Source organism: Mobula birostris, chromosome 1 (genome assembly GCF_030028105.1).
Source record: "Mobula birostris isolate sMobBir1 chromosome 1, sMobBir1.hap1, whole genome shotgun sequence".
NCBI classification, from domain to species: domain Eukaryota; kingdom Metazoa; phylum Chordata; class Chondrichthyes; order Myliobatiformes; family Myliobatidae; genus Mobula; species Mobula birostris.
In genome coordinates this window covers 33,302,861-33,318,910 of record NC_092370.1, presented here as the reverse complement: position 1 = coordinate 33,318,910, position 16,050 = coordinate 33,302,861, and the positions used below count along the sequence as shown (strand labels likewise).

Genomic DNA, 16,050 nt, shown 5'->3' with positions numbered 1-16,050 from the left:
CTCCTGCCTCAGCAAGGACCTGAACCCATTGCAATTTGCCTATCGCCACAATAGGTCAACGGCAGACACAATCTCAATGGCTCTCCACATGGCTTTAGACCACCTGGACAACGCAAACACCCTATATCAGGATGCAGTTCATCGACTATAGCTCAGCATTTAATACCATCATTCCAACGATCCTGATTGAAAAGTTGCAGAACTTGGGTCTCTGTACCTCCCTCTGCAATTGGACCTCAACTTCCTAACCAGAAGACCAGAATCTCTGCGGATTGGTGATAACATATCCTTCTCAGTGACCTCAGGGATGTGTGCTTAACCCACTGCTCTACTCTCTATATACACATGACTATGCGGCTAGGCATAGCTCAAATACCATCTATAAATTTGCTGCTGATACAACCATTGTTGGTAGAATCTCAGGTGGTGACGAGAGGACGTACGGGAGTGAGATAAGTCAACTAGCGGAGTGGTGCTGCAGCAACAACCTGGCACTCAACGTCAGTGAGACAAAAGAGCTGATTGTGGACTTCAGGAAGGGTAAGATGAAGGAACACATATCAATCCTCATAGAGGGATCAGAAGTGGAGAGAGTGAGCAGTTTCAAGTTCCTGGGTGTCAAGATCTCTGAGGATTTAACCTGGTCCCAACATATCGGTGTAGTTATAAAGAAGGCAAGACAGCGGCAATACTTTATTAGGAATTTGAAGAGATTTGGTATGTCAACAAATACACTCAAAAACTTATGTAGTTGTACCATGGAGAGCATTCTGACAGGCTGCATCACTGTCTGGTATGGAGGGGCTACTGCACAGGACTGAAAGAAGCTGCAGAACATTGTAAATCTAGTCAGCTCCATCTTGGGCACTAGCCTACAAAGTACCCAGGACATCTTTAGGGATCGGTGTCTCAGAAAGGCAGCGTCCATTATTAAGGACCTCCAGCACCCAGGGCATGCCCTTTTCTCACTGTTACCGTCAGGTAGGAGATACAGAAGCCTGAAGGCACACACTCAGCGATTCAGGAACAGCTTCTTCCCCTCTGCCATCTGATTCCTAAATGGACTTTGAATCTTTGGACACTACCTCACTTTTTTTTTAATATACTGTATTTCTGTTTTTGCATGTTTTTTAATCTATTTAATATATGTAAGTGATTTACTTGTTTATTGATTATCATTATTATTTTATTTATTATTATTATTTTTTTTCCCCCTGTTAGATTATGTATTGCATTGAACTGCTGCTGCTAAGTTAACAAATTTCACGTCACAGGCCTGATAATAAACCTGATTCTGATTCTAAAGTATCAAAGCCACAGAGAGCATTCAGTTAAATTCAAGCAGCTGTCCTTCTGCTAAGACACAACTATGTATAGCTGGAGATTTGTACCAGAATGGTGCTTTATTGTTACTTAGTAAATTGGTCACATCTATGATGTTGCCTAGCCAATGATATACTGGAAATATGAAAGACTTGAAACAGTTCAATTGTAACAAAGGATAATTTCACTGGACTTTTCAAAGAGAGCTAAGTTTTATTTCCAGTCATGTTTTAATCTCAGACTGAAATATTTGAACTGTAAGGATATTTTTTGTGACTTTCTTTTGATCTGTTCAAAGTCAGAAAATAATATTTTGCAAGTAAGCATGCGACATTCTTGCTATTGAGGGAGTGCAGCGTAGGTTCACAAGGTTAATTCCCAGGATGGCGGGACTGTCATATGTCGAAAGATTGGAGCGACTGGGCTTGTATACTCTGGAATTTAGAAGGCTGAGCGGGGATCATATTGAAACATATAAGATTACTAAGGGATTGGACACGCTGGAGGCAGGAAGCATGTTCCCACTGATGGGTGAATCCAGAACCAGAGGCCACAGTTTAAGAATAAGAGATAGGCCATTTAGAACAGAGTTGAGGAAAAACTTTTTCATCCAGAGAGTGGTGGATATATGGAATGCTCTGCCCCAGAAGGCTGTGGAGGCCAAGTCTCTGGATGCTTTCAAGAAAGAGATGGATAGAGCTCTTAAAGATAGCGGAATCAAAGGTTATGGGGTTAAGGCAGGAACTGAATACTGATTGTGGATGATCAGCCATGATCACAGTGAATGGTGGTGCTGGCTCGAAGGGCCAAATGGCCTACTCCTGCACCTATTGTCTATTGACATGAAGTTATAATACTAATACTACAGCATTCAACAATGCAAATGCAGTGTAAAGCTTAGATGTCAGCATGATGCTGAAGAAACAGGTGGCTTTTACTTAAACTGGATAAATGAACCCATTAACCATTTTGAAATATTTACATTTTGCCTCTGCTTACAGTTATATTGCCATTGGTGAGTAGCTGATACGATGTAAAATTAACTTCAGTTGACACATTAACAACATTGAATGTGATGTGAAAACAGCAGAATTGGTTTGATTATTGCAGTTAGGCATTAGGTGTAAATATCTATAATTTAATTGAACTGATTATTTTGTCATTGCCACATATTTTAGCTTGCTGTGTAGATTATTTTTAAATGTTACTGATTTACTGAGTTTATTCATTTAAGTTATTCAACATATATGCCTCATTTTCCAGAATTAATGCTCCTCCTTTTTTCCATCTGAATTTAAATTCAGTCACCAGATTAAAAACAATCTAATTCCTGTCGATTTTATTACAGGTTGCAAAAACAATCGTGAATGGAATTGTTAGCTTTCGCCGAATAGCATCTTTTTTTAACACTGAGGAATTGAAACAAATGACAGGATCTGACATTGGCAATAAAGATGCAGGACACCACGTAAATCCCCCAGATACATCTGGTAAAAATGGATACTTGCCTGTTGAAGTAAGTAGTAGTTAATAATAATATTCTTCTGTTTTAAATAAACTATATCATCTTGACTTCCTTCCTAGCGTGTCGCACCAGACAGTCAGCTATTCTTGTCTGGCATGTAGTGTCAGGATTGGTCTCCTTTCGGATTAACCAGGTCACGATATGAACGTTCCTGACTCAACCCTAGTTTTTTTTTTAAAGGGGCCGAGTGGCTAGCTCGAAGCTCAACCCGGCACGGATGGAAAGCGTGCCTAGGGGTGGCCCGACTTGGATTCAAACTCGGGAGCCTTCGCTCCGAAGTCCGGCGCTGATGCCACTGCGCCACCAGCCAGCCTTGACTGAAAGAGCAACATAATTTTCTATGTATTTATACAGTATTTCAAATCAAAAAGGCACATTTCAAAAATGTTTAAGGCTACCAAGATTAAGTTTTGTTAGGAATTTAAAATCAATATTTGCGATGAAATGTGCTAATTCTTCATTGCACTTGTACTTCTCCATGGACCTATGCAGTTTTGAAATGTAACTTAAAATTAGAAATCCATTTTACCAAAGCATCCTCTGCTGGGGTCTGGGACCCCTCAAGAGCAATTTAACTTATTGCTTATCTTGAGGCATCCTGCATTCACTTCAGCATTCAGTACACTTGGCCTTAAAGTTTGGAATACACCCAGCACAGTACCTCATTTTGTTAGACTCAGTAAAAGTTTCCTGTTGCCATAAGGTTAAGCCTGAATCGAAGTCAATAGGAATATCATTCGAAATTTCAGCTTTCAGAACTTTTCCCATTTTTATACCTTCTATGAGGCATTTTCAACTAGCTCAATGAAAACAGTAGTTTCATTGAGGTTCCAAGTAAATTATGATCAAAATACATGTATGTCACCATTTACAACCCTGAAATTTATTTTCTTGTAGGCATACTCAATAACTCAATAGAAAAATAATCATAACAGTACCAATCAAAGACCGCACCAGCTTGAGTGTTCAACCAGTGTGCCAAAGACAACAAATTGTGCAAATAAATAAACAAACAAACAAGCAAGCAATAATTATCAAGAACGTAAGATGAAGAGTCCTTGAAAGGGAGTCCATTGGTTGTGGGAACACTTCAATGATGGGGCAAGTGACATTTTCTCCTTTGGTTGAGGGATGGTAATTGTTCCTGAACCTGGTGGTGTGACTCCTGAGGGTCCTCTATCATGCTCCCTGTTGTTAAAGAAATGTTGTTGCCAATCCAAACTGACTGGTGTCTGCAACTGAAGAAATCGAGCATCCAATTGCGCAAGGAGGTATTGAGGCCAAGATCTGGAAGCTTATTGATTAACTTTGAGGGGATGGTGGTATTGAAAGCTGAGCTGTAGTTGATCAAAAGCATCCTGATGTATACATTTTTGCTGTCCAGATGTTGAGTGAAGAACCAGTGAGGTGGAATCTGCTGTGGACCTGTTGCTCCAGTCATGCGAACATAGAAACATAGAAAACCTACAGCACCATACAGGCCCTTCGGCCCACAAAGCTGTGCCGAACATGTCCTTACCTTAGAAATTACCTAGACTTACCCATAGCCCCCTATTTTTCTAAGCTCCATGTACCCATCCACGGGTCTCTTAAAAGACCCTATTGTTCCGCCTCCACCACTGTCGCCAGCAGCCCATTCCACACACTCACCACTCACTGCAAAAAAAAACTTACCCCTGACATCCCCTCTGTACCTACTTCCAAGCACCTTAAAACTGTGCCCTCTCGTGCCAGCCATTTCAGCCCTGGGAAAAAGCCTCTGACTATCCACACAATCAGTGCCTCTCTCATCATCTTATACATCTCTATCAGGTCACCTCTCATCCTCCGTCGCTCCAAGGAGAAAAGGCCGAGTTCACTCAACCTATTCTTATAAGGTATGCTCCCCAATCCAGGCAACATCTTTGTAAATCTCCTCTGCCCCCTTTCTGTAGTTTCCACGGTCAGCAAATTGGAGCAGATCTAAGTGACTTGCCATGCAGGAGTTGATATGTTTCATCACCAACCTCTCAAAACAGGAAGGGTAAATAAAATTAATGTGATAGGAGAGTGAATTTGTGGGAAGCAGATGGTACAGTAATGCTACAAAAGGTAAATACTTCAGGTAGAGTGTAAGAAATTTGAAATTAAGATTGAAAATGCTGGAAATATATGGCAGATTGGACACCATCCATGGAGACAGAAACTGAATTAAGATTTCAGGTCAATAACATTTTCTTAGCTTTATTAACTTCTTTAAACAAAAAAAAAGATTAGGTAATTGTATTTTAGAGTCTACAGATTTTAAAAGACAAGAAAGAATTAAACATTATGTAACAGATAAGAATCATTAGAATATAATGATTTACAATATAAAATCAGGCCTTTTAGCCTATAATGACTGCTGAATGGAGTCATCTAGCTTCTTCCTCTTTCCCAGCACTGGTCTATTAAGTTACAACACAACTACTGTTCAACCCAGTTTGATTGTAATGAGGATGAGGATATCTGCCCTCTAGTGGAACTTTTCATTCTGCCAATGAACTACTTGAATGAGGGATGGAAAATCACCTTTCCAGATTTGCTGAGGACAACGTAGATGGGATGGTAATATTGTGGTGATAGTAATAAATTAAGTAAATAGGCAAAACTATGTCTCAAACAAGAGAACATCTGAGCAACACACACAAAATGCTGGAGGAACTCGGCAGGCCAGGCAGCATCTTCGAAAAAAGTATCGTCAACATTTCGGGCCGAAACTCTTTGGCAGGCATGTCTAATGGAGGTGCAAAAAACTACAGATGCTGGGATCTGGAGCAACAAACAATCTGCTGGAGGAACTCACCAGGTTGAGCAGCTTCTGCAAGAGTAAAAGGAATTCTCAACTTGTCTACAAATTAGAACACTATAAGTAATACTACGTCCCTCATTAGAACACTATAAGTAATACTACTGTATTTTAAAACTGTGTATTAGTTCCTAATAGTTATCAGTGGAGGAATTCATCGATGTACACTGCAGCACATTTTTGATTGACTGTAAATGTACAAAATCAGTGTAGATGCCTAGTGTAGATAATGGACTACCTTAATACAATGCTTTTGACAATTGCATCCTCCAAATCTTCATTTTCATTGTAACATTCAGGATGATTGCCAATATCTTCAAATTATTCATAGTTCCTAACTTGTTGAAATAGTGAAGTTGCTTCATTTTCGTTCCCTGGCACCTCTAAGCCTGAACGCTTGAAACTGCAGTGAGAAAAACAGTTCTGAATTGTCTTACTGCTTATTTTTCCCCAACTGGTCATTGTCCATTGTGTTCTACAACGACAGAAAACCTGTGCTGCAGAGTTTTTAAAGTAGAAAAACCATTGCACTGGGGCAGTCCCACTCTCTGGAATTTGGAAGTCCCATTCTCTTGACTTCGGATGTCTAGGTCCAGTGATACATACAAGCATGACAACTAGAGTCTTCCTTGGTTGCAGTGGATGACCATGACTACTTCTGTGCCTCATAATTCCCTTCACTCTCCATGGAGCATTGCAGAGCCGCCTTCCTGGCCATTAGATCTCACTGTGGATCTGATCCGCCCAATCTGCCGGAGCTGACTTCACATGCTAGGGTAGGCATGTCTCTATCTCACTGGGCTACCCTCATTTGGTTTAGCCCGCCTGTCGAAGCGGTGTACTGGGGACGTTGTTGCACACAAACAGCTACTTGGAGCTACAGGTGGGAGTTGAGTGTCCGGTGGGGATCAGAGGTGAACAAGCTGCCCCGGAATGAACAAGACAAACCCCTTCACAAAGGTGCTACCCCTCCCTGGACATCTCATACACCCCTACTGCCCACTCTCGTCAACTATCAGTGACAAAAGTTACTGCTTTCTGAACACAAGCACACACAACTGACACTATTTAAAAAACTGTTTGCTCTAGGCACGGTGTAGTGTGTAACAGCCGCACAAATGCACACTTCTGACACTGGTTAGAAGCTGTTCAGGAACAGTTCTCCTGTCCCAATTAAGCGCAAGTGTCCCATAAAACGAAGGGAATCCCAGTAATTTTCTCAATTCATTTTTGTTCTTTTAAGAGTTGTCACAAATAAGTGACTGTCTTGATTATCCAATAGCCCAATTTACTGGAATCCACAGAATTGTGAAGGACTAACAGAATTCTGTGGAAATAAAAGTTACTGTTAATAGCTTGTACCAGGATAGCATAAACAGTTCAGCAGATCAAGTGACTGTTGAGAGAGAAAAATTAACCTGACTTCAACAGTTTATAGGGGAAGAGGTTGTCTCAACTCCACTGTATGTGTAAAGATATGCTTCCTGTTTCTATTGGTGGGAGAAAGCTAGTAACAAACACCGTTAATGTTTAAAGGGCCATTTCAACCAAGACGTTTAAATAAACTTTTTATTCAATTCCCCTTAAAATATTGATATGTGCTAGCACAATAAATGGTTTTAAATAACAGATTGATAGCTTTTTGCCATACAAAGAAGTCTAGACCAATGGATGGAATTTAGGTACAGATCAATTACGGCCTCATTGAATGATAGAGCATGTTCCAGGGGAATGCTTTTCATTCTGTCTTCATGCTGAGTCATCAATTTCAGTTTAGTTGCTTGATCAAATGGTCGAAATCTTTGAATAATAGGTGGTCATGCCATTGCTTTGTGATCTTATAAGACTTAAATAAAACATTAAAATACAGTAAAACAGACTCTATGAAAGACTTATTTGGTCTTTAATGGTTACCATGGGTAATTACTTTAAATCTATGTTTAATAAAGTAACATTGTCACTCGTTCCATTTAATTTTGGAAGAATTATTGACCTGAATTTTACAAAAAAATGTATAATTTATTTTTATTAAAATCATACTTGATTTTAATCTTGCAGCTCCTGCCAACAGAAAAAGATGTTTCTGGTCATTTCAACAGCAATGACTCTTCGGACTACCAAGACAAATTCCATCCAGATGCTATAATGAATTACTCCAATGAAACAAAGCTGGAAGAATGTGATCCAAATGATATGGAACTCCTTCCCAAATGCAGGTGAAATTTCAGACTAATTCATTGATTTAAATTTGTTGTAGTTAGTTATTTATTGTTTACAACTAACAACTATTAGCAACATTGCTATAAAGTAACCTTAAAATTGTCATTGAGTTATACAGGATAGAAACAGGTCCTTTAGCTTACTTCTCCTATGCTGACCATCATGCCTATCTATACTAATCCACATTCCTGGATTAATTTCAATCTCTCTATGCCCTTTTCTTTTAAGTACTTGTGTGGGTGTCCCTTACATTTCATTACCATTCCTGCCTTCACCACCAATCCTGACAGCTCATTTCAAATACCAAGTAGTCCTTGTGTTTTAAAAAAAAATCACCCCTCAAGCCTCCTCCCTTTCACACTAAACCGATACCATGAGAAACAGACACTGGCTGTCTGCATCTCTCATAATTTTATATGCCTCTATCGTGTTTCCTTTCGGCCTCCTTTGCCCCAGAGAAAAGAGACCCAGCCGACACAATCTCTCTTTATAACTCAAACCCTCCGTGCCAGACAGAGTCCTTGTGAATCTTTTCTGTACCTTGATAAGGAATGGACAAAACAGTAGTAATGGAGTGGTATTCCTGGGGATTGTCCAGTGAGACCATAGGGTTAGAAATTAGAAACTGGAATGGGAGGATTGCTCTACTGGGGCTGAGTAATGGACCTCCCTCATTAGGAGGTGGGAATTTGAGGAGCTTGCATTTAGAGAATTTGCTCATCCTTCATAATCGTAAGAATAATAGTGTTGCATTAGTGGGAGTGTGGGCACGTGGCCAAGTGGTTAAGGCATTGGACTAGCAACCTGAAGGTCGTGAGTTCGAGCCCCAGCCGAGGCAACATGTGTTGTGTCCTTGAGCAAGGCACTTAATCACACATTGCTCTGCGACGACACTGGTGCCAAGCTGTATAGGTCTTAATGCCCTTCCCTTGGACAACATTGGAGAGGGGAGACTTGCAGCATAGGCAACTGCTGGTCTTCCTTACAACCTTGCCCAGGACTGCGCCCTGGAGAGTGAAGACTTTCCAGGTGCAGAGCCATGGTCTCGCAAGACTAACGGATGCCTTTACTTTAGTGGGAGATTTTAATTTCCTTGGTATTAACTAAACTACCCAAGGTGTTAAGGCCCAGACAAGGTGAAATTTGTGAAACGTGGGCAGGAAGTTTTACTGAGTCAATATAGAGTGGGAATATACGGGACCTTTTCAGAATGGCAGGCAGTGACTAGTGGGGTACCGCAAGGCTCAGTGCTGGGACCCCAGTTGTTTACAATATATGTTAATGACTTGGATGAGGGAATTAAATGCAGCATCTCCAAGTTTGCGGATGACACGAAGCTGGTCGGCAGTGTTAGCTGTGAGGAGGATGCTAAGAGGATGCAGGGTGACTTGGATAGGTTAGGTGAGTGGGCAAATTCACGGCAGATGCAATTTAATGTGGATAAATGTGAAGTTATCCACTTTGGTGGCAAAAACAGGAAAACAGATTATTATCTGAATGGTGGCCAATTAGGAAAAGGGGAGGTGTCATTATACACCAGTCATTGAAAGTGGGCATGCAGGTACAGCAGGCAGTGAAAAAGGCGAATGGTATGCTGGCATTTATAGCAAGAGGATTCAAGTACAGGAGCAGGGAGGTACTACTGCGGTTGTACAAGGCCCTGGTGAGACCACACCTGGAGTATTGTGTGCAGTTTTGGTCCCCTAATCTGAGGAAAGACATCCTTGCCATAGAGGGAGTACAAAGAAGGTTCACCAGATTGATTCCTGGGATGGCAGGACTTTCATATGATGAAAGACTGGATGAACTGGGCTTATACTCGTTGGAATTTAGAAGATTGAGGGGGGATCTGATTGAAACGTATAAAATCCTAAAGGGATTGGACAGGCTAGATGCAGGAAGATTGTTTCCGATGTTGGGGAAGTCCAGAACAAGGGGTCACAGTTTGAGGTTAAAGGGGAAGCCTTTTAGGACCGAGATTAGGGAAAACTTCTTCACACAGAGAGTGGTGAATCTGTGGAATTGTCTGCCACAGGAAACAGTTGAGGCCAGTACATTGGCTATATTTAAGAGGGAGTTAGATATGGCCCTTGTGGCTAAAGGGATCAGGGGGGATGGAGGGAAGGCTGGTACAGGGTTCTGAGTTGGATGATCAGCCATGATCATACTGAATGGCGGTGCAGGCTTGAAGGGCCGAATGGCCTACTCCTGCACCTATTTTCTATGTTTCTATGTTTCTATATAGAGGGCCCTACTCAGGAGACTTGACCTTTACTTGAGGATCAAGACAGGGCAGGTAACTGAAGCGGCAGTGACTCTAGTGGCCGTAGTTTTATTAGTTTTAAGATAGTGATGGAAAAGAATAGGACAGGTCCATGGGTTGGGGTTTTAAACTGGAGCAGAGCTGAATTTTTGAGGGAATAAGACAGAATCTATAAGGAGTCGATTCTAAGAGCCTCCTTGAAGCAAAAGGAATGAGTAGCAATTGGGAGACTTACGTGTCACAGAACAGCATGTTCCGTCCGGTTAGGGTGAAAGGTAAACCTGACAAGTTTAGGGAATCTGGCTGATGAGAGATATTAAGCCTCAGGTCAAGAAGAAGAAAGAAGAATACATTGGATTTTGGAGGCTATGGATGATTATCCTAGGAATCTAGGGGTACAAGTGCATAGTTCATTGAAAGCTGCATCACAGGTTCAAAGTTTGAAGTAAATTTATTTTCAAGCTACATGTACGTATGTCACCAAATACAACCCTGAGATTCCTTTTCTTAGAGGCATTCACACTGGATCCAAAGAAACACCATAGGATCAGTGAAAAACCGCACGCAACAAGACGGGCAAACAAACAAACCATGTGGAAATACAAAAAGAAAGTAATAAATAAATAAGCAATAAGTATTAGGAACAAGATGAAGAGTCCTTGAAAGTGAGTCGATAGGTTGTGGGAACAGTTCAGTGATAGGGTGAGTGAAGTTATCCCCTTTGGTTCAAGAGCCTGATGGTTGAGGGATAAAAACTGTTCCTGAACCTGGTGGTGTGGGTCCTGAGGCTCCTGTACCTCCTTCCCGATGGCAGCAGTGAGAAGTGAGCGTGGTCTGGATGGTGGGGTTCTTGATGATCAATGCTGCTTTTCCTGTGACAGTGTTTCTTATATATGTGCTCAATGGTGGGGAGGGCTTTACCCATGATGGACTAGTCTGTGTCTGCCTCTTTTTGTAGGCTTTTCTGTTCAAGGGCATTAGCATTTCCATAGCAGGCTGTGATGCAACCAATCCATATTCTCTCCAACGTCCATCAAAAGAAGTTTGTTAAAGTTTCAGATGACATGCCTGATCTTCACAAACTTCTAAGAAAGTAGAGGACTACCATACTTTCGTTGTAATGGCACTTATGTACTGGATCTAGGACAGGGTGATGACAAAGTCATTTAACACACTGGTTTCATTAGTCAAAGTACTGAGTATAGGAGCTGGCACATTAGGATACAATTGTATAATTGGCGATGCCACACTTGGATTACTTTGTACAGATCTGGTCACCCTGTTACAGGAAAAATATGGTTAAATGGGGAAAAGAGCAGATTTGCCAGGATTAGAGGTCCTGAGTTACAAGGAGAAGTTGGCCAGGCTGGGTTTTATTTCCTTGGAACATACGAGAATGAGGGGCGACCTTATTAAAATGTCTTAAGTTATGAGGGGCACGGATAAGATGGATAGAAGCAGATTTTTCCCCCAAGATAGGGGGGCAGAGACTTGGGGTGAGAGGAGTAAGGTTTAAGAAAGACTTGAAAGGCAACGTTTTTACCAGAGGGTTGTGAGTAGATGGAATCAGCTGTCAGAGGCAGTGGTAGAGAGGTACAATTGTATCATTTAAGAAGTTCATGGATAGATACAGTACATGGAGGAACATGGGCCAAACACAGGAACATGAGACAAGTTAGGTGGACAATGTGATCATCATGGATTTGTTGAGCCGAAGGACCTATATCCATGCTGTATGACAGGCAACACCTCCTCCTTCATAATATTGATAAGCTGCAGGACGTCACTGTACTAGCTTCTATTTCATTGTACAAGATAAATACAAATGTTAGTATTCATTTAACTCTTTGTACATTTACCATACTAATCCTTTGGGAACCTACTCTCCATAGGGCTTTAAACTACAGAGTAGGGGCTGGGTTCAACTTGGAAAAGTATGGATAAAGTAAAAAGGAAGGTGAGTGCAGGACAATTTACAGAAGTCTCCAGAATAAAGAATAAGACATAAAGTTTAGAAAGGGATAAGAATTTACAGTAGCCAGGCTGTGGGGTACAAGTTACAACGAGAAATAGAAGAGGCATGTAAAAAGGGCAAGGTTTCAATGGTCATGCGGGATTTCAATTTGAAGATAGTTTAGGAAAATTAGTTTGTTGCTGGATTGCAAGAGAAGGGATTTGTAGAATGTCTATGAGATGGCTTTTTAGAGCATCTTGTATTGGTATTAAAGTGGAGTAAAGGAAACAAGAGACGTGAGAGAGGAACTGGCCCAAGTTTAATGCAAGGGGACAGTAGCAAGTATAATGGCAAAGCAGCACTGGCTGGAGTTCCTGGGGCAATTCAGAAGATGCAGGTTTGGTTCATTTCAAAGAAGCAGTAGCATTCTAAAGGTGGGGATGAGGCAACCTTGGCTAACAAAGAAAGTCAAAGACAGCATAAAAGCAAAAGAGAGCATACAATATAGCAAAAATTAGTGGGAAGCTGGAGGGTTGGGAAGCTGTTAAAAATCAACAAAAGGCACCAAGAAAGCAATAAGGAGGGAAAAAAATGAAAAATGAAGGTATTGTTATACACAATATGATGGATTGTTCTGTAGTTTGGATCTATAGCACAACATCAAGGACATTTAGCCTTTGCAGTGTCCAATAGGAAGAAATTGTTTGTTACTCTACACCATATTGAAGTCTGTTTACTGAAGAGAAAAGAAAACATAAAGATATAGAATAACGCAAAAGGCTACTGGCAACAGTATAAAGCTTGAGATTTCTATAGTCCATACTAACAAGTTCAATATTGCAAGGTATTTAAAAATGTATAATCATTGCTAAGCGGTAGGACTGTACCAATGATTACACATTTTTAAACACTTTGCAATACTGCATTGAACTTGTTAGTATGGACTATAGAAACCTCAAGCTTTATACTGTTGTCACTAGCCTTTTGCATTCTTCTATACCCTTTTTTTAGTGCAATGAATTGCTTGATTTAAAAATGGACTCTTATTCACAGTTATTTTCATTACTAGATAGTTGTATTTAGTGTTGATATGTTGCAATTTATTTCATATAAAGTCTAATTTAAAAGGAGTTACTTTCCTTAGCTATTTTAATATCCAGTGCATTGCATATTGAAACATTTGGCTTGCATTATAGATATTTTTTATTAAGTAGTTCACTGTCCTGAAATTTGAATGAAGAATCCAGTGTAAGTAACTAAAAAACATTTTATGATCTTTAACCCCACTCTATCAGAATGTCAAAGGTTCCTTTGAAAATACGATGCACAGCAGTTACCAGACAATTGGAGTATTCATTTAACTCGAGCATTTATTCAGATGAGGACTTGTTCTCTGTACATTTTAAAATAAAAGTACAGCTGCTTCATGAGAACAGATTTATACCCGCCCCGCCAACCCCCATCCCCCACAGAGTAAGTACATTGGAGTAGCAGGGCTGCCATTCTGCATAGACATCCACAACTGTTCACCCAAAAATAAATCTGTCAGTCTTTACCAAAGCCAAGAACCACAAGTTTATAAGGATGTTTTAAATGTTATCTTGTTGTCATTTAAGGGTTAAATTATTAGCCTGTGCTCATATTGCTGTTGCCTCCTCATTATGATTTTATACAGTATGTTTCACAAACCTCCTTCTGTGTGTCTCTGTGGATAAATAACATCCATTTGCTTTTGCTTGTATTATGTCTTTAATCTCATTTATAGTTTTAAAGTTGAAAATCTGAATTTTGCGAATGCTTCCTCTTCCGAGAGCAGCTATTATTCATGAATGTTTGAATAAGCTCAATTATTTAACTATCCATCATGTCCCAGCCCTTGGTTTCAAGCCTTGAAACATCTTTCAGTAGAATTGGATAAGAATATAGTTTGGACAGAGATTATTCAGTGTGTTAGGGTTATGATGGTTGTTTGGTATGGCTATTCATTAATTTCATTCTTTGGCTCTTGTAAGTACTTTTTCTGCACAAGTACTTATCCCATTTTATTCCAGTGCCCTTTCGGTTGTTGTATTTCAGTTCACAACAACTAGAGATTTTGTTAGCTACCCGCCAAGCTATTGGAACTGTTCCAAAGTCTAAAGAATGTTGGGAATTGAATGCCAATGCATTTGCTGTTTCTAAGGTTGCTTCCTTACATACCTGGCGATACAGACAAATGAGCCCGGGGGAATTATAGGTCTTTAATCCCCTCAATTTCCTTTCATTCAACTACACCAATTCTTTAGCCACCCATTCACCTGATCCTTCTCCTGTACTATACTCACTAGCATATGGCATGGGAACCTATATAATGGAATACACACCATTTCAGTCATCCTTTTCACCAAATGAGTTCATTCTGGCATTCCATTGACTAGGAATATGGGTAAAATGTTTAAAATGAGGTTATTGTAATATTAGTGTAAAGTGGGTGGTTGAAGGTTGGTGTGGACTCCATAGGCAAAAGGAAGTCTCTGTACTGAATCTCTCTGTGATTCCATGACTACGCGAATGTTTCTCTCTTCATTTTAAAAATACAAGGTTAATCAAAATGAAGGAAAAGATATATAAACATTTAGTATTTGTTGTGTTTGAATGTAATCAAAAATTACTTAAAGTGTCAAAAATTACTTAAAAACTGAATGCAATATTTTCCTTTTCCTAGTACAAACTGTGTACTGGAGATCCACCGTGGCTACTTTACATGGAATAGCAACTCTGAGAGATCTGTCCTTCAGGATATCTCAATAAAAATTCTCAAAAGTAAAATTACAGTTATTGTAGGCAAGGTAAGGTAATATACTCACAGATCTTTGAATATTATGTACTATATATTGTAATGGCATTTCTTCTGTGGAAGGTCATGTTAGATGGCTTAATCAGGAGGAATACAAACAGGTGGAGTGGTAAGGTACTTAGTATAAAAAGCTGATTTTTTTACGGCGATTATACTCTGGTTATGTATAAACTTGAACTTGAAGCACTGGGGGGAAGGAGCAGAAGCAGAGAAAAGTGTGGGTTACTTGAAGTTAGAAAATTTAGTGCTCATGCCATTTGGTTGTACACAACCTAATGGAATATGAGGTGCTGTTCATCTACTGTGTTTGGTCTCACTCCAGCTAGGACTGACAGGCCTAGAGTAGGAATGTGAAGGGATTTGAAATGGCATGCAACCAGGGACATCAGGATGGACAATGCAGACTGACCATAGCTGTTCTGCAAGTTGGTCCCCTAGAAGGCGCTTCATCTTGCCGATGTAGACCAAGCAACATCAAGAGCAATGAATACAGCAGATGAGATTGCAGGAGGAGCATCTGAGTCTCTGAGCTTTGTTTTGGTCCCTGATGGTAGAGATGAAGGTGGTTTAGGGGAGTAAAACTGAAAGCGATTTGCTAATACCAGAATAATAGAAGTCTAGACTCCTCTGTCTCCAGACTGTCTCTGATTGTTTATATGTTTAGAGATGAGGAATAGACTTTTGTTTTAGATGGTTATCAAGGGAAATGGATCAAAGCAACATTACTGTTGTTTTTAATCAGGCTTTTGAAGGCAGCTATGGCAAATGTTCAAACTGGAGCAGAGACAAAAATGTGAAAAATTGCAGTTGGTTTTAGACAGAATGCACAATGTGGAAATGGATGTACATTTAACAATGCTTCTAAAATTTCATTCCATCGGTAAATAATCTTGTAAATTAAGGTGAGGGATGCTATAGATATAAGTAGAGAACTTGAAGTTTAGGCACCTGGAATCAGCATCAGGGATGCCAGAGGTGAAACGGATGCAGAATGGGTCTCAGCCCGAAACAGCGACTTTTTACTCTTTTCCATAGACGCTGCCTGGCTGCTGAGTTCCTCCAGCATTTTGTGTGCGTTACTTGGATTTCCAGCATCTGCAGA

At 40.2% G+C, this 16,050-nt stretch overlaps 1 protein-coding gene across 2 annotated transcripts in view; it reads left to right on the top strand.

Moving 5' to 3' along the window:
* LOC140195453 (ATP-binding cassette sub-family C member 9-like) overlaps window positions 1–16,050 on the top strand; it is a 172,138-nt gene that overhangs the window by 117,043 nt on the left and 39,045 nt on the right. For both annotated transcript variants that reach the window (XM_072253779.1, XM_072253770.1), the window contains exons 13-15: window positions 2,672–2,839; window positions 7,734–7,891; window positions 14,817–14,940. In XM_072253779.1, coding sequence (XP_072109880.1) covers window positions 2,672–2,839; window positions 7,734–7,891; window positions 14,817–14,940 — 450 coding nt within the window. The remainder of the gene's footprint in view (window positions 1–2,671; window positions 2,840–7,733; window positions 7,892–14,816; window positions 14,941–16,050) is intronic.